This window comes from Neovison vison, chromosome 10 (genome assembly GCF_020171115.1).
Source record: "Neovison vison isolate M4711 chromosome 10, ASM_NN_V1, whole genome shotgun sequence".
NCBI classification, from domain to species: Eukaryota; Metazoa; Chordata; class Mammalia; order Carnivora; family Mustelidae; genus Neogale; species Neogale vison.
The window spans coordinates 54,753,642-54,779,704 of record NC_058100.1 but is presented as its reverse complement, the minus strand read 5'-3'; the positions used below and the strand labels follow the sequence as shown (position 1 = coordinate 54,779,704).

At 37.1% G+C, this 26,063-nt stretch overlaps 1 protein-coding gene across 8 annotated transcripts in view; it reads left to right on the top strand.

Moving 5' to 3' along the window:
• Positions 1-26,063, top strand: part of RASAL2 (RAS protein activator like 2) — a 357,312-nt gene that overhangs the window by 250,955 nt on the left and 80,294 nt on the right. For 7 of the 8 annotated variants that reach the window (XM_044267341.1, XM_044267340.1, XM_044267339.1 and 4 more), the window contains one exon: positions 19,579-19,685. In XM_044267341.1, the coding sequence (XP_044123276.1) occupies positions 19,579-19,685 (107 nt within the window). Of the gene's footprint in view, positions 1-18,692; positions 18,779-19,578; positions 19,686-26,063 lie in introns of those variants that run through there. The other variant, XM_044267343.1, reaches the window with a different exon arrangement.

Below are 26,063 nucleotides of genomic sequence, written 5' to 3'. Positions count from 1 at the left end.
ATATAATAAATTCATTAAAAAGTTAGGTTATAAATCAGTTGTGTCATCAATGTAATTGACGCACAAATCCTATTTGTGAATGTTTTAGTTAGCTTAATAATTATCTTGACTTTTTAAAATAAATTTGATTTATCTTATAATATATATTTTCACTAAATACAGATATACCTTTCTTATAAGTGAGTAAAATTTATGGTCTTCTAATTTATTCCTCATGAGTTTTAGCCATAACCTAAGAATAGTCTTCTGCTATTTCAAAAGATATCTGTCTTTAAAAAAATTTTTTTTTATTATATTGAACATAAGTTTCTGTTTTGTTTTATTTAATTCAATTATGTTGTCAATCTTAACATTCTATACATGATTTCTTTTTTTGTGCAGTTTAGATGGAAAGGGTCATCCTAATAAGATCTTTTCTAGTTCTATAAAGACTTAGGTATATATATATTTTTATATTAATTCTAATCTTAATTTGTTTATTATAGCCTCACTTATCTTGGATATTTGGGTGACTTTAAGAAATACGTGTACCTCGTAAATTCTCATTTCTCTGAAGCCTAACCTCTTCTACCTGCTTCCCATTCCGCTCCCCTCCACATGCATAGAGAAACGTCAGTGAGGAAAAGTGAATACAGATATCCCCAAGTAAAACCAACCACTTAAACCCTATTGCATCATGGGAAAGGAATAGAGTCATGAAACATCTTTCCCTTGCTCTTGCGTGATATTTTTCTGTATTCTAATTATCTACTCTCAAGTTTAATTTATTTCTTTTTTTGGCCATTACCCCCCACATCTAAAAAGAATTTGATCAAATACATGGAGTTGGGCAAGTAAAATATAACTACAGTTTATGCCCCCTCCCGCCCCCACTCCTATCCTGTTTATGAGAGTTAACGAATTCCTTTTTAATCACAAATAGAGGTGGTAAGGACAAAGGATGTTATTTAGAACATGCTTAGAAGAAAATTTCAAATTCCTACAGATTATCCACTAATGGAAGGAAACCTTAACATTCATAATAGATAAAACGCAGATAAGACAGTAGTGATTCTCTTCAAGGGCCACAACAGGTTTAGTTGCTGGGAGAGTAGACAGCTCTGGATCCCCTGTTCTGCCATGGTAGTGCTGAACCCAGAAGTCAGTTTGGGGGTTGAATCTCTCTCCTGACCGGTAGCAGATGCCTCCGTCTGTGGATAAACGGGAATTTACTAAGTTCTTCCAGAAGAACTAGGAGGAAAACTGTCTCAGATACAGTTTATAATATTGTGTGGACTAAGCAAAGCTCTTATGACATCATGTGCTGATACAGTTACCGTTAATTACAACATGCTTTTCCCAGTGAAGATGCCAAGAGAAAAATAAGAAACCTGAATCTACTTTCTGGTGACTGGAGGATGAATGGAAGCAAAAGAGTTGTTGTGTCAAAGAACATATCAAATTATGCTCTATTTCCCTAAGGAAATATTTCTAGGAGAGGAGATGAGAGGAAGGCTCTTTGTGTTGGTTAGGCTTTTACTACTTCACTTCTGAATGGCCACTTAACTGATGTTCAGGTCTTCCTGTTGATTTTGTGCAATGCTGGTTTGATGAAACTTTGTAAAAGTGTGCTGTGCATTATTCTATTCAAAAGCCCTCCATGGCTCCCTCCTCATCTACCAGATGAAGTCAAAACACCTTACTCCGGAACTTATTCTAGCCCTTCTGTTTGACATTCCGGTACCTTTGGGAAGGGATGAAGGGGCCCTTCATTCCACTAAATGGATTAACTTTCTATATCTTACACAAACATTGCCCTTTGCTCCCTTCCCACGTGCTATTTCTTCTGTTGGCACTGTCCCTTCATCTAAACTGCATTGTCCATAACCCTGGCCCCGTTTCAGATCTTCCTCATGAACAAAATACCATGCTAAGTACTGTGGCTGGATACAAGGAAGTAGAAGATAAAGCTGCTTGTGAGAAATGTAGAGTTTGGTTGGGGAGAAGACACAAACTGTGCACAATTAATTGAGAAAGATTTAATGATAATTCAAAACAAGAACAGAGAAAAGAAAATAAAGCAGTACCTGATTGTGAAATGATTTATCTAGGCAAAAATTGCCTTGGGAATTTGAAGTACAGAGACATCATTTTCAATTAGGAACACTGAAAATTCCTTTACACAGATAGGATTTAATCTGAATCTTAAAAGATAGAGTGGATTTTTATAGAAACGAGATTTCTGTATGGAAAGAGTGTCATGAGGAATATTAAATTATGTTCATGTCTAATGAACAAGCTGATTTGAAAGGAATGGGAAGTTCGTGTAAAGAAGTGATGAGAGACAATACTTGAAGCCTATTTGGAGGCTCACTGGGTACAAACCCTCCTGACTATCTGATAAGTAACAATTTTATCCAGAAAGCAGTTGGGAAGAATTAAAGATTATTGAGTAAGAAAAAATGTGACCAAAGTAATTTATTAGGAGGACATGTGAAAGTGTCTCAATAGGGGGACGAGACCAGAAGCAGTTAAACCTATTTGAAAGCTATCAGAGAAGTCCAGATGTGGACTAAGTGCCTCTATTTTAACACTTCACTCCCTACAGTATTATTAGTGGTTTGCTTATTTGTTGTTAAAACTAGATTGTGAATGCCTCTATGACAGGGGCTCAATCCCCTGCCTTTTCAGCACCCGTTACATTCTAGGTACAGAGGAGTATTTGTGCAACTGATATGAATAACTGAGATAAAAAAGATGGAGGGATTACAAAAGATCTATCAACGGAATTGCTGACAGATTGGAGGAATGGGGAAGAAAATAAATCAAGGATTTTTTGAATTTGGGAGGATGGTGGTTACTGTTAACAGAAATAAAGAAGTTGGGAGGGGAGCCAGTTTTGAGGAACAAAAAATGAGTTCTATTTATATACACTGAGTTTGAGGTGACTAGTATATATTTGCATAGATATATAGCTCTAATGATTGGAAATGAAGTCACAGGTAGAGAGCAACATTTGGGAGCCATCTAGAAAAGAAAGGTAGTTGAAGCTCTAAGTATCTGTAAGTGATCTAATATAGAGAAACTGTCAAGAAATAAACATAGGTGAGGGACTGAACCTTGAAGAACACCAGTCTGGGGGAGTGTGGTGGGGTGGGGTAGAGGAGAAGAGGAGATACAGAGGGAATGATCATAATGGTAGGAGGAAAGCCAGGATGGTGTGGTATTGCAAGTGCTAAGGTAGAAAAAGGTCAACAATGTCAGTGATTACAAAGGACAAAAGGAAGTCAGGAGAGGCCACTGGATTTGGTAATTAGGAGACATGTGATAACTTCTGAAATTATCAGTTCTTTTTCATTCATTAGAGTTGAAGGGAGAGAAGTCGTATTTTATAATATTAAGAAAGACAGCAGATGGTGAGACAGTGAAAGCCACAGATTACACATGTACCTGGAGAAAATCTGTGACTAATAAACAGGAAAAGTGCCTTTTTAAAAATTGGGGAGACTTGTACATATTTTTGGTATAGAAGAGAGCAAGATATTGAACCTATTAGAATAACTGAGAGCAAAAAATCCTTTATGAGTTTGAGAGAGTGTGGGAGTAAGGGGACAGGGTTAACCTTTTGAAAGGAGAAACTCATACAGGAATCAAAGATGCTTGTAGAGATTTAGCAGTGGAAAGTAGGGAGGATGGGGGAGATAACTGCTATTGTGTTAATCTATGGCATTTAACTTAACCAATCTTTTTTTTTTTTAAGATTTTATTTTAAATTTATTTATTTGACAGAGAGAGAGCGCACGCACACACAAGCAGAGGGAGCAGCAGGCAGAGGGAGAGGGAGAAGCAGGATAGAAGCAGGCTCTCCACTGAGCAGGGAGCCTGATGCACAGCTCTATCCCAGGACCCTGGGATCATGACCCGAGCTGAAGACAGATGCTTAACCCATTGAGCCACCCAGGCATTCGTAACTTACCCAATCTTGCCTTGCAGTTAGTTGTGTGTCCACCTCGTACTCCCCTGTTTCTCCATGGTAGGGATCTTCACTTAATATCTTGGCATCTTCCGGAATAGCACTGAAGAGGTTCTTAGTAAATATTTAATTTTCAAATGAATGGATGCTCTTCAGATACCCAGAAGCTTGAGATTCAGCCATTTTCAACAGTTACCCCGTTATTCTGTCAGAGCTACCTTTTTCCCTCCCTTCCTACACTGTTCTCTATGCTCATATCTGCAAGCACCACTGAAGGTACGTTGGTAACATTTGCAGTTATTTTAGTAGGTTTTAATTGTGTTTTTCAAATTCTAGAATAAGAAGGAAAATGCTCAAAAATCTTATACTACTTCACATTTTCTAAACTGAATTTAAGGGATTTTTTTTTTTCATTAAGTGAAGTTATTTGATAGAATAGTTCTATAAGAGAATATAATTTTGGCAAAACTTAAACATCGTTAAGTTTCTAAATGACTCTGCTGGCTACAGTTAATTATTTGGTATTGGTAACTATTATCTGATTCCTAAAATTATGCCTAACCTCAAGGGGAAAATATATTCAAAAATTAAAACTCTCATTTCTGATAAAATGGTAGATATCCTGAAAAATAACACAGAAACAACTAGAAATATCATATTAATGAAACAAACATTTTATTTTTTTAAGCCACATTTTTAATGAAGATTTTATTTATTTATTTGAACAGAGCAAGCATGAGGGGGGAAGGTAAGAGGGAGCCTCAGTAAGAGGCTGAGCAGGGAGCCTGATGTGGGACTCCAACCCGGGACTCCAGGATCATGACCTGAGCTGAAGGCAGTTGCTCAACCAACTGAGCCACCCAGGCCCCTGAAACAAACATTTTAAACTACATGATTGGCCTCTCTTCTTGGGAAAGAAAAGAAGTTCCCTGGAAGAGAAAAAATAAAGCTAAATATCTAGGTAGTAAAATTGTCCTGAGGGCATTTGCCAGTATTAGAATTCCAGAAGGTTAAGTTTGGGGTTTTTATTTGTTTGTTTGTGTGTTTTAGGATTTCATTTATTTATTTGTCAGAGAGAGAGAGCACAAGCTGGGGAATGGGCAGAGGGGGAAGCAGGCTCCTGAGCCTGAGCAAGGAGCCTGATGTGGAACTTCTCCCCACAACTCTGGAATCATGACCTGAACCGAAGGCAGACTCTTAACTGACTGAGTCACCCAGGCACCCCTAGAGAGTTAAGTTTTAATAGCTACAAGATAGGAAATGAGCCTAGGCTCCAAACAAAGCGAGGAATTAGAATGGAAATCCTTGGGGTACCTTACTGCCCCAGTCGTAGGAGCATGTGACTCTTGATCTTGGCGTTCTGATTTTGAGCCCCACATTGGGTGTTTTTTATTGCTTAAAAAAATAAAACCAAAAAAAAAAAAAAAAAAAAGGAACCAAAATCTTCACCCCATTGTTCCTCATAGGACTGGGTCCCTTGATAACTGAAAATAAGAAAAAAAATCTGGTCACTGAAAAATCTTCCTTGTATTAGACTAGGCTACTGGTCAGGGAGGAAAGAGGATAAAAATGCCCTAGGAATTTATAACCACATTTCTGATAAGATAAAACTAGAATAGTAGACAACAATATATGTGTTAGGTAGGAAGGGGGTAATTCGAACTGAAGTTTCTTAAGATCATTGAATTATTGAAGAGAAGGATAGAAATCAAGATTAACATTGGACTCTAAGTATAAATGTTAAGGACAGCTATTAAAAGAATAGAAATAGAGTGCATGATTTCAAAAGCAGTAGAGGAGAAAATGAATTTTTAAAACTTGATCAATCTGAGCAGACAGAAAATCAGGAAAAAAAGCATTTGAAAAAGTGAGTAGAAAACACACTAAGATGGTAGAAATAAAATCCAACTATATCAGAGAACACAATGTTTAAAATGTTAAAAGGTAAAGATAGCCAGACTCAATTTCTTTTTTAATGTTGCGAATGAGAAAGACATAAGGACCCAGAGGGTTAAAAGTAAAAGGTTTGGAAAAAGATTTCTTTGGCAAATTAAAGAATGTTAGCAATGATATGAAATCAAGATAAAATGGGACTTTATGACAAAAACCATTTCTAGGAGTAAAGGAGGTCACTTAATGATAAAATGTAGAAATTCCTACAAAGATACTACAATCTTACATGCATCCAGTAACAAAGTCTCAAAATTTATAAGGCAAAAGTTGACAGAAATATAAGGAGAAATTGATAAATCTACAATTCTATCCACAATAATTAGTAATGCTATAGAAGACATAAAAAACACAATAAGCTTGAGTTAATGGACATGTATTAAATTCTGATTCCAGCAATTATATAGTCTTCTCATACACATATGGGATCTGCATGAAAACAGTCCATAGACTGTGGACATAAACAAATCTCTATAAATTTTAAAGCCTTTGTATCATACAGAACACATCTCTTGATCATAGTTGAACTAAGTTAGAAATTAGTAACAAAAATTTACATTACAAAGCTTTCCTGGGACATCTGGGTGGCTCAGTCAGTTAAACATCTGCCTTTGGCTCCAGTCTTGATCCTAGGATCCTGGGATCGAGTCCCACATCAGGCCCCTTGCTCAGTGGGGAGCCTGCTGCTTCCCTTACTTTGTGCTCTCTCTCTCTCTCACAAATAAATAAATAAAATCTTAAATAAAAAAGCCAAGAGTAGTTTTATTAGAAAATTCAATGAATATAGATAAAACTGTCAAGATTTGATAAAGACAAAAAAGAAAGCACAAAGAAACATGTTAGAAATGAAAAGGGGACATAATTATAGAAAATCAGAGTCTTGAAAAATAGGACTCTCTCATAAACAACTTTATGATATTTGGAAAATTTAGAGAAAATGGACATCTTATTTAGGTGGGAAGAGGGAGAGAAAGAATCTTAAGTAGGTTCCACACCCAATACAGAGCCCCACACAACTCTTGATTTTGACCTGAGCCAAAGTCAAGAGTTGGACATTTAATTTTCTGAGCCACCCAGTCACGCTGAGAAAGTGGATATTTTAAAGAAAGGTGTAATTTATTAAACCTGCTATGGAGGAAACAGAAAATGTAAGTAGGCTTATAACTGTTAACCGTGAAAGAGACTGAATCAGTATCTTAAAATCCGTCATCTGTTGTGGTTTGATTTCTCATGAGGCTTGACTTCTGAAAAAGAATGAATGCTGGATTACACTTGCATTACTATTTCCAATCTGTGGCAATTCAGTTTTTCATGAGAAATGAACAAATTAACTTTCTGATATTGAAACTTAAAAAGAAGCAAAAAATCCTAAGAGTCATGCTAACCCCTAAGTATGGCAGTTAAATCTCTATTGCGTCCCACAGGTGGTCATGGTTCCCTTTGTGTTTAAGTCTTACATCCTTCATTTAGGGAATTTCCTTAGAAAAAGAAAAAACTTCTTTCAGAATTTTTTCTGAGCAGGATGTACAAATACAAATTTTAAGAAAATCAAGCTGAGGGGCGCGTGGGTGGCTCAGACAGTTAAGCATCTGCTTTCAGCTCAGGTCACGATCCCAGGGTCCTGGGATCAAGCCCCGCATCAGGCTCCCTGCTTTGCAGAGAGCCTGTTTCTCCCTCTCCCTCTGCCTGCTGCTCCCCCTGATTGTGTTTTCTCTCTCTCTGTCAAATAATAAATAAAATCTTTAAAAAAAAAAATCAAGCTGAACAGATCTCTAAAGAAAATGAAAATGAATAAGATATCAAGAATTAAACCTTATTATATTTAAATGTGCTTCTGAAGAAAACCTGGAAATTTGTGAATTTTCAAAAAGAATGATGCCTAGAAGGAAATACCTCAAAACTTTTAAACCTAAGCTTTCATGAAGCTTATTTATCAAAATCTCAATTATAACTGAAGAGTAAAATTAATATACATAAAAAGAGCAATTCTTTTTTTTTTTTTTTAAGATTTTATTTATTTATTTGACAGACAGGGATCACAAGTAGGCAGAGACACAGGCAGAGAGGAGGAAGCAGGCCCCCTGCCGAGCAGAGAACCCGATGTGGGACTCGATCCCAGGACCCTGAGATCATGACCTGAGCCGAATGCAGAGGATTAACCCACTGAGCCACCCAGGCGCCCCTAAAAAGAGCAATTCTTTTTTTTTTTTTTTTTTAAAGATTTTATTTATTTATTTGTCAGAGAGAGAGGGTGAGAGAGCGAGCACAGGCAGACAGAGAGGCAGGCAGAGGCAGAGGGAGAAGCAGGCTCCCTGCCGAGCAAGGAGCCCGATGTGGGACTCGATCCCAGGACGCTGGGATCATGACTTGAGCCGAAGGCAGCTGCTTAACCAACTGAGCCACCCAGGCGTCCCTAAAAAGAGCAATTCTTAAACTTAACTATATGTTTCACTTTAATTCTATATGTGAATTAGAAATAACTAGAAAATGTATTATTATGTATTAAATTTTTATTTAAATTATTAAATTTTGTATTGAACCATATGAAGTTGTATACTAAATGATATTTTACCATTTGAACATTCAAAAAAATGGCAAGTCTATATGACCCAATGTGGTGTTTTTTTTTTTTTGACAGACAGATCACAAGTAGGCAGAGAGACAGGCAGAAAGAGAGAGGAGGAGGCAGGCTCCCTGCTGAGCAGAGAGCCCGATGTGAGGCTCGATCCCAGGACCCTGGGATCACGACCCGAGCCGAAGGCAGAGGCTTTAACCACTGAGCCACCCAGGCGTCCCCCAATGTGTTTTTTAAAGGAGAAAAGAAAATGTGTCCAGACTATGCCGAATTATTTTTTAGTTGTTTATAAATTTATTTGTTACTAATTATTATTTTTTATCCTGTTTTATATTCCCTGCAAACAAACAAGAATTGGTGCAATTGGTTTATGAGAACATTGCAGGAGACGTATTTAAATTCTATTTACTGAAACTTGCTTTATATAAAAATTGAGACGAGATCACTATTATTCAAATCTTGCATTATTTCAAACCTTATTCAAGACAGCAGTTGCAGAACACTGTACTGGGCAGGAATGTAGTTTGGTACCTGAAACTAAAGAACATGTGATCAAGTAATATGAACTTCTCCAAATGTATTAATTAGAAATCAAAGAAATGTCAACAATTAGCTGGTTTTATGGAAGCAGATGAACTGACACTGAAAATGAAGGTCCCCTAAGATTTGGCAGATAGGTGAAAACCATTAGCAAACACAAATGCAGGGGAATGAATATGGCCAGTTTGAGATCAAAGATCATCTGTCCAAGGCAATTTGTTGGAGAGTGTTGACAGAAAAGCGTGACTATGAAAGGTGGGGCCAGGTGGTTTTTTCCAGTGCCTGACTGTCTAAAGACCTCTAGGAAGGAATTACATCAAGAAAGTAATGTTTTAGGGAAACTAATCTGGTAATGGCAAGCAAGATAGCTTTCAGCAGAAAAAGACAGGAGCCAGTGAGATCAGTTAGGACAGTCCTGCCATGATCTGTGTAAGAAGATAAAAAAGTCTAGGACTAGGGTGATAGATAGTAGTGTAAATAAAGGGGACAAAATGAAGCCAAAGGCATTTTGAAATGAGACTTGGCAGTGTTGGTGGCATAAGGAGTACAAATCAACATCGCAGGATTCTCCTTTTTCTGATACCTTTGCTACGAAGTGATGTCCAATGTAAATATTTGTTGTTTTTGTCCAGTGCTATATGATATAGTTGGTCCTCAGTATAAGAGTGAGTGCTTGTCTTTATATTAGAGGCCAAATATTTGTGTTTTCAATATTTTCAATACTTTTTATTAATGTCTGTTTTGGAATAAACCGCAAACTAGTCTTTTTTAAATTTATTTTTATTTTAATTCAGTTAATTAACATGTAGCATATTACTAGTTTCAGAGGTAGAGTTCCATGATTCATAGCTGCATATAACACCCAGTGCTCAATACGTCACGTGCCCTCCTTAATGCCCATCACCCAGTTACCCCATCCCCCCACCATCAACACTCGGTTTGTTTCCTATAGTTAAGAGTCTCTTATGGTTTGTCTCCCTCTCTGATTTCTCTTTTTTTCCCCTCTCTTCCCCTATGATCCTCTGTTTTGTTTGTTTTCTACAAACTAGTCTTAAAAGACCCTGGCATAATCAAAGACCAATTTTTTTTTCTAAGATTTTAAAGATGAATACTGAAATCATGGTATGAATAAATCAGAGATTTAACCTACAATTATATATAAAACATACTAAGTAAGAGAACATGTTAAGTTGGTTATAGAAAAGTTGAAAGTTCTTACATCTCTGTAAAGTTAGAAGACATAGTGCCTTCCAGAGTTGAATGTAAATCTTATTCACCAAATGAAGCTGTGAGATTAAGAGAGCCTTACAAATAACTGGGTTGAAATCTTCAAAAATGTCATCTTATGTTGAATAATGTTCTTTATTTAAAGATTATTCTTTGTAAAACCTAAGACCTTAATGCTATTTATCTATCTGTGTCTCATAGAATTGAACTAAGTAGTTATCTCTTCACTTAGGTGTATTGAAGATTACTTTAGGAGGATAGAAAGACAGAGTTTTGTTTCATTTAATGCTCTTTTTTTTTTTTTTAGAACAGTTTTAGGTTTACAACAATATTAAGAGGAAGGTACAAAGACTTCCCATATGCCCTTTTCCCCACCTATGCACAGCCTCCCCATTACCAATATTCTCTGCCAGAGTAGTACATTTGTTACAGTTGATGAATCTGTATTTACACATCATAATTACCCCAAGTCCATAGTTTATATTAGGGTTTGTTTTTGATATTGTACATCCTCTGGGCTTGGACAAATGTGTAATGACATGCATCCCTCATCATAGTATTATACAGAGTTTTTTCACTGCCCTAAAGATCCTCTGTGCTCTATCATCCCTCCCCCTGAGGCAGGTTATTTTTTGGAGGGCTTTTTAATTGAAGGAATAAGTAGTAGATTTTTTTATGGGTTGTTTCTGATTTTGTTCATATTTTTTCACCATTGCATTAAAACACCTCACTCTCCTTAGTCCATTTCCTTTGTTTCTTGTTTTTTTTTTGTTTCTTCGTTTCTTGACTAGAACATTGTTATTAGCATCAGTGTTCCAGGATTGAGAGTTTTCTCTGATGACTTTTTTTTTTTTTTTGCAATCAATTATCCCTCAAAGAATATAATTTAATTCTGTCTTTTTTTTTTAATTTGTACATGTATAGTGACAAATGTTAACTAGAGTTATTGTGGTAATCATTTCACAAGTATATGAATATTGAATTATGTTGTACATCTAAAACCAGTATCATTCTATATGTCTTTAACATCTCAATTTAAAAAAAAAAAAAAAAGGAATGCAGGGGCAGTTGGCTGTCTCAGTCAATAGAACATCGAACTCTTGATCCCAGGGTCATGAGTTCAAGCCCCACACTGGGTATGGAGCCTAGTTTATTTATTTATTTTTAAGATGTTATTTATTTGAGAGAGGAAGAGTGTGAGTGGGGCAAGGGGCAGAGGAGAGAGAACCTGACTCTGAGTTAAGCACAGAACCGGACTTAAGGGCCCCCACCCAAGATCATGACCTGAGCCAGAATCAAGACTGAGCCACCCACGCATCCGTGGGGCCAAGTTTAAAAAAAAAAAAAAAAGTTTGTTTGTTTTTAAATAAAAAAAGAAGGGGCGCCTTGGTGGCTCAGTGGGTTGAAGCCTCTGCCTTCTGCTCAGGCCATGGTCCCGGGGTCCTGGCATCGAGCCCCGCATCGGGCTTTCTGCTCAGCAGGGAGCCTGCTTCCTCCTTTCTCTCTGCCTGCCTCTCTGCCTACTTGTGATGTCTGTCAAATAAATAAATAAGTAAATCTTTTTAAGAAAGAAAGAAAGAAAGAAAAGAAAAAAGAAAAGAAAGAGAAGGAAAGAAAGATGGAAGGAAGGAAGGAGGGAAGGAAGGAAGGAAGGAAGGAAGGAAGGACATATCAGATTTACCTAGAGAGGTTTTTTATAAATATTTATACCTAGGCCATACCCTCCCCTCCCCCAAAGGTTGTGATTCAGTGGGTCTGAGCTAGGCATCTGTGTTTGATTGAAAGCTCCACAGCCAGGCTGGCCAATCACTGGTTAAGTGGAATACGACATGATAACACACTTTTTTAAAATTTAAGAATAATTAACATACAGTGTCATATTAGTTTTAGCAGTTCTGTATGTTACTTGGTCCTCAACACAGTAAGTGATTTAATTCTCTTTAAAGTATGAAGAATCATGTGCATATTGTTAGAATTCTTTGGAGTTATTTTTAGGAAGAGGAAAATTGGAGTTTCCATGATTATTTATCTTATTTCTTCTCCGTTACAGCCCATAATACAAAACACTTGGAGAACAGGATAGCATGCATGGTAATTAAAAAGTACAGACTCTAGATCCAGACTGTTTGAGTTTCAGTCCTGATTCTGCCCTTGACCAGCTTTGCAAACATGGGCAGAGTAATAGAACCTCTTTTCTTTCCTTATCTGTAAAAGGAGGTGATAGTCCCTGTTCCAGAGAACTGTTGTGATGATGGAAGAGGTAACTCATAAAAAAACACTTAGCATGTAATAAGGAATCGTAAATGGTGGTTTAAGTGTAGCAGGTATCCTTGTTATTTTGGGGAGGGGGTTGTTATTTTGTTTTTATCATAATTATTAAGATCCCTGGTGGATATCACTAAGAACCAGAGATAGACTTTGTATTTGAAACTTTAACTACCATGTAAACATCCCTGCGCTGTTTTCTTAGCCTTTCTGGTTGAGACTGTTAACTTGCACTGAAACTATTCTCTGCTATCCTATCCAGTATCATCATGTAGAGAAATGGAATACCTGCGGGTGTCCAGGCTCCTTGACCTTCCTCCTATTACATTAATAAGAAGAAAGTTTTAAAATAATAACAATAATAGATAATAACGTTGCTGAAGTAAAGAAAAGGTGGGGAGACTGAATGGCTTTACTTACTAAGAATTCACCCCATTTGTGTACTAAGCACCAGTTTGTTCAGATTGAAGTAAGTGTGGAGGGCATGCAAACTTGAAAGGTCTGCTTGTTTGAATGAGGTGCTGCAGCCTAAGTGATACAAATTGGATGAATTAAAGTGGCTCTGGGCATTTGTATTTCAGAGCAGCTGAATGGTAGTGACTGTCAGTACACGGGCTTTAAAGCTATAAAAATGGGATACAGCAGCAAATGTCCTACAGAAAAGCAGGTGGATGAAGTCTATAAAACGCCCCGGTGCTGTGGTGTTGGCAGCTTTATAAATGCAGTGTGTAATTTTCTTCTCTTTGTTCTTGTCACTTTTCCTTTACAAAATTGTTCTCTCCCCAAATCTTTTAAGGTCTCATTCCCTTTAGGAGTCCATCAACAAAGCACGCAATCCCATTTTCATGAAGCCTTTTCTCTTTCACCTTTTGCCATTTGTTTTTGAGGTCCTTCTTTATTGATCCATACAAACCCATTGCCTGATGCTACTCCTTCCTTCCCATTCTGTTCCTTAAACATCTTCTCTGTTCCCGTGGAAAGGAGTCCTCCTAATTCAGAATTCACAGCTGAAATAAATAACATTGTTTATTTTATTCATTAATAACTTGAGCCACAACATAACCGATCTTATATATTGTTGTCATTTACACAATATAAAGGCAAATAGATGATAGTGAATTTGGCTTCTTCACAGCAACACCCTGAAATATCAATGACATGAATGGGTGCATGAACAGATTTTGCTGTGTATTCAGTTTTCTGTCATACTTTGTTGGAATGTTATTGATTTTTAAAAAGGTTTTTGAAGTGAGCTGAAGAATTCCCCTTTTGTTGCCTAAATATAATACCAAAAATACTAAGGGGCCTGTGAATAATTGTAATTGACAGAGCATTCACATTCATTCATGTTTTATGATTCCGTACACAAAATTACTAGGAATTGACTTGGGTTGCCATTCATGGGAAGTATTGAGGCATACTGTGCATGCCGCACTGACCGCACCGTTGAGCAGGTAATGGTTTCCTGATCTCTCATAACTAGAGAATTTTGCTATAAGAAGGATATTTGGGTTCCTTACATCATTGTCCACTTGTGCTCACTTTAGCAGCACATGCACATCATTGTCCACCAAATTAAAACTTTCTACATTACATTACATTAAAACTTTTTACATAAATGTCTTTCTACATTTTGATCATCTTTTGTGTTGAATTTTCAGAAATTACTTTCACATTGGTGAGTATTATTTTCTTCTTTTAAATTTGGCCCCGATGCTCATCTAACAGAGTAATAATTGTTAGGCGCTGCCCCAAGGATAAGAAAAGATAGCGTCCAGATCCAGCACTTAGCACAAAACAAACTCAATATTAGCTAAACTTATCATAAAAATAATTCTGCCTCAAAGAGGTGCCTAAATACTTTTTTTAAAAGATTTTATTTATTTGTTTGACCAAGAGCTAGAGAAGCACAAGTAGGCAGAGCAGCAGGTGGAGGGAGAGGGAGAAGCAGGCTCTCCGTCAAGCTGCGAGCCTGATGCAGGGCTCGATCCCAAGACCCCCAGATCATGACCTGAGCTGAAGGCAGCCACTCAACCAACTGAGCCACCCAGGCGCCCCTAAATAACTTAGAGTATCTCTCTTTAGAGAAAGTATTTTGAATCATTTCTTAACAATGGTAACTCATCCTAAGAGTGGCAAACATTATCAAAATTCATGATATCTGATTTATGTTAATATATATATTTATGTTATTTATGTTTATATATATGTATGTGTATGTGTGTGTGTGTATAGATATATATATATATATGATGTGATGGTATACGAACTTTGGTTAAATGTGATTGAACAAAAATAAATGTGTAAGGACCTATTTATATTTAGCAAGAGGCTTTCATTAAAGTTAAACTGTCCCTGCTTCCCTTCCCCCAGGGGATTCACTTATAAACAAGTCCCGGAAACCAGCTTCAGGTAACAAAGCCCAGACCCAAGGGTGGGTCAGGCCAGGTGGAGACATCCGATCAGTAGGGGGTTGCATACTGTCTCCCCAGCCACCAAGGAGTAAGGGCCCCCACCCTTTGGGAACCCTTTTTGACTCCAATCCCAATCAAGGTGTAATAGGCTGGGTCAGATGTCTACTAGGGTAAATTGTAACTCAGTTGGTCACCTAGCATCACTGTGGAGTTTCCCGTGTGTGTTACAATCTTATTGGTCACCTGTGGGTTGCCAGACCCCACCGCATGGCCTTTGCCCTTAAAAGCTAGACTGTGAAACAGAGAAGGGTCGCCCTCTCTTGTGTAAAAGGTGCGTCCCTGAAGTTCAGTTAGATTCTTGATGCTTGGCGCAAAATAAAGCTTTGCTTGACCTTCGCTTTATATCAGTCTCACTCCTTTCATCAGGGACCCATTATTGGGGCATAACAAAATGCAGCTGATGCTTATGGATATTTGGCCATAAGGACAACAGATACTTTTCTCATCTAAGATACTTTCAGAGGCTTTTGGAACCTAACCCTCAGTTAATCCGATAAACATTAACCTTTACTCTCTTCCCAAACATAGTAATATTCCAGAATTATTTCAGTAGTTTTTCAAAGTCCTGAAAAGAAAATTATTTAGAAAGTGCCAGTAAGTATATCGCCATAAGGTTTCTATGCGATTTGTACCTTTTGGTGAAATCTGTTTGACCAGGCCGTTTTTCACTTCAAAGTAGAAAGCTCAGGTCTTTACACATAGGCCTACACAGCCTACCTGACCTGAGCACACCTGCCCCAGTCTCAGACTTGCTTCTTTGTCCCTATTAACCGCGGTGCGACTGGCCTCCGTCCTGCCCTTCACCCTAGAAGCTTCATATTGGCTTCCCTCTGCCTGTAGTGTTCTTCCCTACTAAACCTGCAGGATGACTTCCACATCTCCTCTCTTCAACACGACTACCCATTCACTATAACTACTGTAATGAAATTACTGCACCTCTCTATCTCCCTTACACTGTCCTACTTGTTTGCGCTCCTTGAGATGACTTTTGACATTTACTTCCTAATAAGTGAATTAAGGCCATGAACAACACAACGACTAGGTTCTAAAGGCGGAGGTTGACTTCTGTCTGTTGAACAAGCATGTCCTCCACCAAAAGTGCCTTTGCCCCTATGAAGCTCCAACTGTTGATTTGTTTGCCACACTTTCCAAAGAAGGCACGTGAACAGGGAAGAAAATAGGTATTGTGTAGAATAAATGATGTTATGATACCAGACTTTGGATTTAGAGAGCCCTTTCTTCTGAAGAGCTAATTTTGCACCACAGCATATAAACTCATTCATCTTGGCTTCATCTCTGGTTGGTCTGAATAACCCAGTTTATTAATGAAGACCAGAGCAGAAAAGGTGAGATGGCTTACACCAGATCACACAGATCATTGGTAGAGCTGCTAAGAAAAGCATCCACATGTTCTCTTTGTTCAATTTATGTCCCATGTGGAGCTGTATTGCAGGTTATCTCTTATTAAGAGAAGTGGTCACTTCATCTTGGTTCATACCCAATGGCACAGGAAATGAAGAAATAAATTTAAAACTTAACCAGGCCTTTATATTTCATAACTTTTTTTTTTTTTTTTGCCTTTCAATCTGAAGATGAAAAATATTTTTAGAGGATGAGAAAGTGAACAAAACAGCTTCAGACCTTTACTGGAACAATATTATAAGGTCTCTGTCTCAATCTTAGAGAGTGAGCACATTTAAAAATGACTGTGATTAAATATTATGATCATGAACAGAACAATAATTTTTATAGCAGATGAAAATAATGTGGTATATGTAGAATGAGAGGGGGCAGGGGAGAGAGCTGTCTAATTTTGGTCTACTAGAACCAGTATAGATTTTCCTTCCAACTCAGCAGAAATGTGGCTTTAAGAGCATAGTAGCAGCTTTCCTTTCTGCTTGACGATTTAAAGTTAAAGGTAACTGGACCGGTTTCATATGCAGGCTTCCCTGTGGCTAATCCAGCTGCTGTTAATTTGGTCCTTGCTGAGGCTGCTACCTGGTTCTACATGGCCATTGGTGCTTGGGTATATATTCTTTTCTCGGCTTTGAAATAGTTCTGAATCTTCTGAAAATGAAAGAACTTGGGTATTCAAAGGCCTTTTGTGCATTCTCAGTTAAGTTGCATTGTTGTGGGGGCTGAGAAAGGAAGTGTGGACCTCTCATCATTAGTTAGTTAGCTTATTTCCGCTTTGCCCTCTTATTGGCAATTGTTCAAACTTCAAGAAAAATTTAATTTCTCCTTTTTGAGCCCAGTGGTATTCTTTAAGCTATGCCAGAGCTGTGATTTTTTTTTTTTTCATGATGCAGAAAGAGACTCTAAAAGATAGAGAAAAGTACAACAAATAACATATTTGTTAAGAGTTTAAAATGTGGCTGCTCATTTTAGCCAATGTAATTTCACATTGTTAAAAGCCTGGAAATATATTTATTTAGTGAGTTCAGATGCCTGAAAACTAAAATTAGATATTTGAAAGAAAATGAGGAAATAAGTTTCCGTTTTTCCCCTTATTCACAACATTGCAAATTAAGGAAAACTGTTTACTGGATCATTTTATTCTTGCTAATGGAACTTATTTTCTCCTGGTTTGGTTTCTCCATCAATTATTCAGATATCAAAATATGTTATAATATTCAATCTCATGTATCTAATTATAGGTCATTTTCAGAGGAAGGATGAAATTTTCTTTTATCTTTACCATTCCCTTTCCCCACCAGCCAGCCCCCCATACAGCAGAAATGCCTAACTTGGATAATCACTCTTTAAAGTCACGTTCCTAAGTCTGAAGGTCTTGTTGTTCCGTGTGCTTTGCAAAGCTGATTTGTTTAAATTTGGTGCTTTGTGCCAATGCCATGAATTTTAGCTAATTATACTGCCATTTTTTTAGAAGTCGTGTGTGTCTGATTCTGAAAATGACTTTGTACATTAAGGCTCATTTAACCACTGATGGTTTAGAGAGAAGTTGAGAGACTTACAGTTACTGGTTGTAATTTTATAACAGTGATAGCATGGGACTTTCTTGTACTGCAGGCATATAAGACGCTATGTTGGCAACCTCTCAGTCATTAGGAATGTTGCAATTTGGCTTATGTTTTACGGGTCAAGATGTCACACAGAAGATATGTTTAGTCATGGAAAGGAAATCAGTGTCCAGCGTGCAAAGATAGTAATAGGGTAAGCACTTCCGATTGGATTTTCATGGGAGGGATTGATTTGTGTACCTTACTAGGTCTGTGTAAAATGGTGTCCTTTTGGCACTAGCTGAATATAAATTTCAGTAAATGTTTTATCTTGCTGCAGATTAGTGTAATACAGTGAAATTTTCTGTAACTGAGGGGAGGCAGTGGTTGGGCGTCTGCTAATAGCCTGAAAGTAACTAATGAGGATGTGCAGTCGGAACGATTGATTGAATAGCTGCAGTCCTGTGTGTTTCTTTCTCGCTTGCTCTCTGCAAGCTGTAGCGAGGGAGGGGGAAGAGCAAGACACAGGGAGGGAGCGAGAGAAAAAACGCTTTCTCTTAAGTGGAAGTAGCACGGATCCCAGGGGCCAGGAGGCCAGAAATGGAAGTTTAAACTGCATCTATCTTTTAAAGGGAGAACAGCAGGAATCAAAATGTCAGTCTCCGGAGTCACGATTTACTCCTTATTTTTTAAGATCTGGAAGATAATACAGAATACTTTTTTTAGGATGTGTTTTTTTTCCTTGTCCATGTTGAGATTATCTAATGTTATCTGAGAAGCTGGATTCCTATATGTCTGTCAGTTGAAGTGGAGATGGGAAGCAGTTGTGATAAAGGTATAATATGTATATATCTATCATCTGTGTGTGCGTGTGTATGTGCATATGTATATATGCATATATTTTTATCACTCTATGAAAAAAATTGTTTAAATGTAACCTGAATATAGTGTATAGTAATTAAATGAGAAAATATCACCTCATCTGCAAAATCCGAAGCTTGTTAGGTCAATTTGAACAGACTTAGGATTCCAGAGTAAGATTTTTAGTAAGGTCATCTTGCCAGCACAAGGAGACACTGATCTATTTTTATATCTGCATAGGCATATATGTTATTTTATCCTAGCAGCAGCTTTCAGTCGTCTCGTGGCCCTTTGGCTGCAGGCTGGTGAATCATCCTAGCTGCACAGAACTGAACTTTGACCTTTGTGCAGACACCATCAAATCATATGCAACACAAAACTGTATTTTGTTCCCAAGAATATCAAAAATGTTTTTGGATTCTATTAACTCCTATATTGCTGACAAGGAAATAGATTCATACACTGTAAGAAAACAATACTAAGTGAATTTATAGATATTAAAAAGTGCACAGAAAAAAATTACTTTTTATATGTGCACAGATATAATCTGTCATGCTAAAACAGATTTCTTAAGTGTGGCCAGGATTCCCTAGTACCTTGAGAGTTCGAATACCACAGAGATAAAGAGATAAATCGTGTGGAGATAGAATGTAATGTACCTTTAAAGCAAACTAATTTTTTTTTTTGTGGGAGGAGAAAAGCTCACTAATTGTACAATGTAGTCAAAGATCCTAAATTTTGGTTTCTTCATGACATTTCTTTCTTCTTTTCCAGAGGTGCCGGCAGAAAGGTCCCCCCGCAGACGGAGTATCTCAGGGACCAGTACATCAGAGAAACCCAACTCCATGGACACTGTAAATACCTCACCCTTCAAAGTACCAGTAAGTGCTCCTCTTCTCTAAAAGATATTTTACTTTTCTCTCCTTTCTTCTTAGAGTTAGAGACAGTTACTAGGGAATCAAACCATTTTACTCAAGAATTTCCTTAGAATACTGAAGTTAAAGGAGAGTTATTAACCTACATAGATAAACAGTGGTTAAAGTCCACTACTTTCAGCAGGAGGCTTATTAGATTTTAGGGAATAATTATTTTTACTTGTGGGAAATTTCCAAAATATATAACAAAATATGTTAAATTCAAAATCCTCTGAACTATAGAGTGCAAATCTTTGCAGGATGCCTTTTTATCAAGTTACTAGCAAAAACCTATCACTGTTCTATAAAGATGCTAGTGGATGTGCTCGCTTCGGCAGCACATATACTAAAATATAAAGATGCTAGTGGAATTTATTTTTTTCAAGTGGAAAGAGTTTTTTGTTTTTTGTGTTTTTTTCTTGAGCTGGAGCGTAAACAGTGAATGATGGGACTCCTAAAGTTGCAGAGCAGATTATCAGAGAATTAGACAATTGTGAGTTCTAATCCTGAGAACTTGGCCTGTACTCCCCTCAAGCCATCTTTTAGATGACCATCTAAGTGCTTAAGAAATGCCCTGGAAGAAATAACCCAGTTTAAAATATTCCTTACACTGATGAGGCAGTACGAAGAATCAGTATTAAATCCTGAATGCTGAGCTTGGAAGGCTATAAGTGATCAGGTCAGCTGACCACCAGTTACAGTTCTGGTTTGGACCTTTTTGATATATAACTCTGGATAACCCAGATTTTAATCCACCAGTATCAGACTAATTAAATCATTTTATTAAAATTTATTATTTTAAAACTTGAAAAGTATTACTGCCATGAAGTTGGTCATTATTGTAGGTACAATGGAAATCAGTATAGAGTAGAAGTAGACTTTTCTATTGGGAAAAAAAAAGATTATTTTGTTTTAATTCAGTTAAGTTAATATGTTGTATTCTTTATTTATATGTTCCAATACTTCTTTTTTTTAGTTGTATGACTTTTTATTTTTTTTTAATAGATAACCAATATATTTTTTTTAAGATTTTATTCATTTATTTGGCAGACAGAGATCACAAGTAGACAGAGAGGCAGGCAGACAGACAGGAGGAAGCAGGCTCCCTGCTGAGCAGAGAGCCAGACACGGGGCTTGATCCTAGGACCCTGGGATCATGACCCGAGCCGAAGGCAGAGGCTTTAACCCACTGAGCCACCCAGGTGCCCCTGGATGACTTTTTAAGTTGAACTGATATTTTGAGCTATATAAACTGGCATTCATTTGTAAGTTAACCAAAATGTTTTAATTTGGGTTTACCTTGAAGAGCAAGATTTGCTTTTCTTATATCTCAGTGCCTTGTAGAGTTCGTGGATATCTGTTACCACGACACCTTTCAAATGTTTACCATTTCTCTCATTTTTAAAGATCAGAAACAAGACTAGATTAATATTCTAACCTAATTATGACAGGAATTATAAAATAACAGATTTCATCCCTTTTGCTGAGTTTCTCTGTTCCATAGATGTGGCTTCCCACTTAAATGTTTGGTTGGTTTTTTTAAAATAATGAATGAAAAAGACTTTTTTTTCCCCCTCTCTTCCTTCACCTTCTTATTTTCCTAATGAAACAAATCAAATATAGTGAAACTGACTATGCAAAGTGGTGAAAAGGATTGAGTTAGAAGTTGAAATATTGATGCCATTATGCTAGAATAAATATAATTTTTTTTAAAGTCAGTAACTGAAGAAAGATCCCCCTCAATAGTATAGTACATTATATTGAATGTACTTATATTGAATCTGAAGTACTTATATTGAATCTGAAGTTCATGACTGGGCTTTTAAAATTTAAATTAAGAACAATAGTTTTTACTTATATTTAAACAGTTGATAGCTAATTTAAGGTTTACCTTAATAATAAAACTAATTATTCTTTAGTAAAAGTAATAACCCAATGATGCATATACATGACCGCTAGCTCTACTTACAGACCATTTTCTCAGTTGTTATTATTCTGACAATCTCAGCCGCCTCATGGATTTAGGAATATTGAAGGAAAGAGGGGCCTCCAACTGGCAAACTGCAGTCACTAAGTGCATGCACTTAGCTCTCTAGGAGAACTTAACCAGTCCTTATCTAGATAATTATTTGAAAAATAACCATTAGAACACACTAACTGTAATTTTTCAAAAGATGACAGTGAGCTGAGGGAGGAGGCAGAGAAAATCAGAGGTAAGGAGTCATAAAAACAATCTGAATCCACTTAGGATAAAGGCAAATAGCCCAATGTTTATCAGTAATCCTTAAGAGTACCATTGTATTGCAGGATGGATGGTGCAGAGTGCAATAATTGACATTGATAATGATGATTCTCAATCATTAAGAAGTGAAATGATATTTCTTGTGCTGGGCTTTTTTTTTTTTTTTTTTAAGTGTAACTGTATAATACTGTGTGATCATACCCATTGAGAATATTTTAAACCTTGAAGATATGTGGTTGCTTATAAAACTTGTTATCCAGAAAAATCTGGTTTGTGAAATACCTTATTCCATGATAATGCTGGATAAATAATTGATATTCTTTTAAAAGAAACCAAAATATGCTGGCCAGATGAGGCACTACAGTACTTGGATGTCTGTGGAAATACACTGTATGTTTTAAATTTCCATATAATACCAGTAGCTAATGTGACTTAAATGTAATGCCAATAAGAATTATGTCTAGTTTTCATGTCAACACAAAATATTTTTGTAGTTAATATCACAACAGAGTCTCTGAATATGGGAAAGCAGTACAAAAAGGAACCAAACTGGGAGATACTTAATTAAGTTTATTACACAGTATCTCATGCTACTAACATGATTGTTTCCATGGAAATGATCCATATTAACTTTCTGAAGGAGCAGAAGTGAGATTTAAGCACAAGTTCTTGTGGTTCTAGGATTCAGGTGTCTTTACCGTGGTGGACAGCAGGTTCACTACTTACCCAGTGGACTCTCCAAAGGGCCTGTTCTTCCCAGCTCCATTTGCAGGCAAATACCAAAGAGCAGATGAATAGTTTTTAGCAAGCCTTGACTAAAATTACTGACAGTGACATACTTACTGAGTGCTTACTCTGGGCAAAATATTAGTGATCCACCAATTATTGACACTCTGTTGGCACTAGGTCCTGGGGTAACAAAAATGAACACAACAGAATTTTCCACTCCCAGAGACTTTCTAGTCTAGTAGTAAGATACAGAAAAGTGACCAGATTCATATGGAGGTAGATAAGCGTGGTGACACAGATTTTTAACAATGCATTGTGTAAGCTGAAAGTTTTGCTGGGGAGCCAGTATTTGAGCTGTTTCAAAAGCTGAGTGAAAATACTTGACCGGAAGAAGACTAGTGCAGTCTGAGGCACTAGCATTTTAGAAGGACACACTTCATGAAGTGACTGAGTCACCCAGCGAACATTAAAAGGGCTCAGTGAGGCATGAGCCAAAAAGCACGTAGGCAAAAATGGCCAGAGAGGAGGATGGCGAGGTAGGTTGAGGCAAGACTGTTACCTTTCTTGTTTGTTTGTCAAGCTTAACTAAATTTGGCAAGCATTAGAGACTGGTTTTTTGAAACATTTATCTTGGTTTAGAAACTAAACCAAAAAGGAGCTTGTCATGGACTCTCCAAAAGGGCCTTCTCCCTCCTCCATTTGTAGAAATACTGTGAAGTTTTGGTAAATTACTTGTCCCCAAGTGACTCTTTCCCGCTTTCTATCAGTATCCCAACTCAGGGTGATAGGTCAGGGACTGCCTGCCATTCAGCCGAGGCCCAGCCCAGCACCCACCCCAGGCTATCAGCTGAGCCTGCTGGTAGTTCTAGAGTCAGGTTAGCTTGAGAAACAGAGGTGGAAGGGTTGCTTATATCCTGCTGACTGCTGGATGTAGCAGGAAGGAACCAAGGAATAACTTACAGCAGTGAACCCAAAGCTGGGAAGTCCGAAACCTTTGTATATCTCATCTCCCAAAATGTATATTTTTAAAAACTTAAATGGATAATCAGTACAACAGTGTATCCATGTGTTATTTCTTACTTAGTCTAAGCCATCTTTATGCCAGTGGTAGACAGCAGAGTCAATACATTTAAAAATAAAAATAAGCGTAAGAGGGAACTCCTGTGGTAAGGCAAGGTCTTGGTTTTTAAGAATGTTTCAGTGTATTTGTACTTTTATCTAATCATAGCCGTAAGGAAAAGCAGAGATCTGCAGGGTAGTTTTTCTGTTTCTTCTGTTCATTCTGTATTCCTTTACCTTAATTCCAGTTGCAATTGTTTGTTTGTGGGTTGTGTCCCTCATTAGAAAATAAATATCTCCTCTCATGTTTGTAGCTACCTCAGTGCCTAACACAGTACTTTGTACACAGTAAGCACTCGGCAAATAATTGTTTAATGAATAAGATATGCATGAATTATTGAATGACCAGAATAAAGTGATTTACTCTCTTGGTATTACTGATGAAATCTCAGTCGAATGGATTGCTAAACCATTTAATCATCACTAAGCAATCATTTGGAGTAAATGAGTATACCTGTGCAGAATAGTTACATTTTTTTCTTCAACCAAGAGAAATTTTAATATGTATTTGGAATTCAGGGCTATGGTGTTTTATGTGTATAGTGTATACTGTGTCTACTTATATTGGGGAGTGAAACTAGATAGAAATATTTATTTAATGATTTGTTTCTGTGGATATTTCTTTGAGCCTTTTAGGTGCCATACATATGTATAAGTTCACAGTGTTTTTGCAGATCTGAGTTTTGACTGTTAGCTTCTTCAAGAACCATTTGTCATTTGAATAGTTGTTGCCTCTTTTAAAGATGCTGTTTTTCATTTTTTTCTTTAGCATCTTGCTGGACTTTTTACAGTTGTCATATTTGTGTTTTCCTTTAAGTAAAACATCCATTGCATGTCTTACCCATTGTTAAAACTATATTGAAATGATATTACAGGGGTGATTAGGAAGAAAGGAGTAAACTAATAAAAGTTATCCAGGTACTTAAATTTAATTCAGAAAGGGAAAATGATCAGCGCCTTGTAATTGTATATATTTGTTTCACATTGCTTGAGTTTTTGGAACAGGCTTCTTTCTTTAATGTTCTATTTATAAAGTGACTATTGATATTTATGATTTTTATATCACTTCTCCTTAGACGATGCCATCAATTTAGCTTTGGCTAAAAGAAAGCTGCTTGTGTTCCGGGCCAGGTGTTTGGCTTAGTGTTCTCATTTCCATAACACAATGGTCTGAGTTGGCCTTCCATGTAAATGTAACACAATGCAGTCGCAGCTGCTTCGTTTGTATTAGCTTTGAGCTTGGCTCTGAAAGAATTCAGGCACTAAAATATATGCCAAGACAACCAGAAGCATAGTTGAGCTAAGGCAGTAGCTGACTACTCCTTTGTAACCCTTCTTGTTCCTGTCACTGTGACACCTGAGCATTCCCAATCAGATAGAGTAGATACAAAAGACTGTCAAAAGATGAAAACTTTACGTAGTTTTTAGAGAAGTAAAGCTTTGTAAGAATAAATATGGACTAAGTCAAATTCTTGTGTAAAAAGAAATGTTACATTCTTTCTTAAGTTTTGAGATGTGAGGCTCAGTTGGTATTGGTCTCTGTCTTGAATAGAATAAGTAAAATCAGTAAGATCTTCAATAAAATTTTTGTTTTTCCAAGTTAAACAAAGAGACAAAGCTTCATGCCCACTTGATAAAGGTCAAATAGCGTTCGTTGTCAAAACCAGTAGTTTTCAACGCTGGCCCTACCTAAATATCCCCTAAGGAACATCTCCAAAAACAACAAACGAGCAAAACTAATGTCTGGGCTCCACCTCAGACTAGTTTAGCCAAAATGTCTGAACTAGAACCCTGTATTTTGTGTTTTTTGAAACCTTCCCAGGTGATTCTGACATATACCCATGGTTGAGAACTCTTTGTCCAAGTGGTTGGTTAATATATTAGGAACCCCTTTGAGTCCATGCCTTCCCGGCAGACATCAGTGCTTTCTTCTGTACCTTCAAGTCTGGCATAAGAAACTAGTAAGTGACATTTTTTTCAGTGGCTTGTTATTGCCCACAAATGCTGCCTTGTATATTAGTTGTCCTTCCAATTGTTCGACACCGTCCATTCAGATGACAAGTCTAAATTTACTGAATGCTTTATTGTGGCATAGTGACCTCTGACCAGCCTGAGAATCTCAGTCTTAGGGGTGAAATAATCAATTTGAAATCATAGCAGCCAAGGTGCTGTTACCGTTTCAACTTCCGTATTCCTCATTGCAGCTGCACTCGTGGACACTCAAAAGTTCTGTTCTCTATTTAAGGATTCTACAC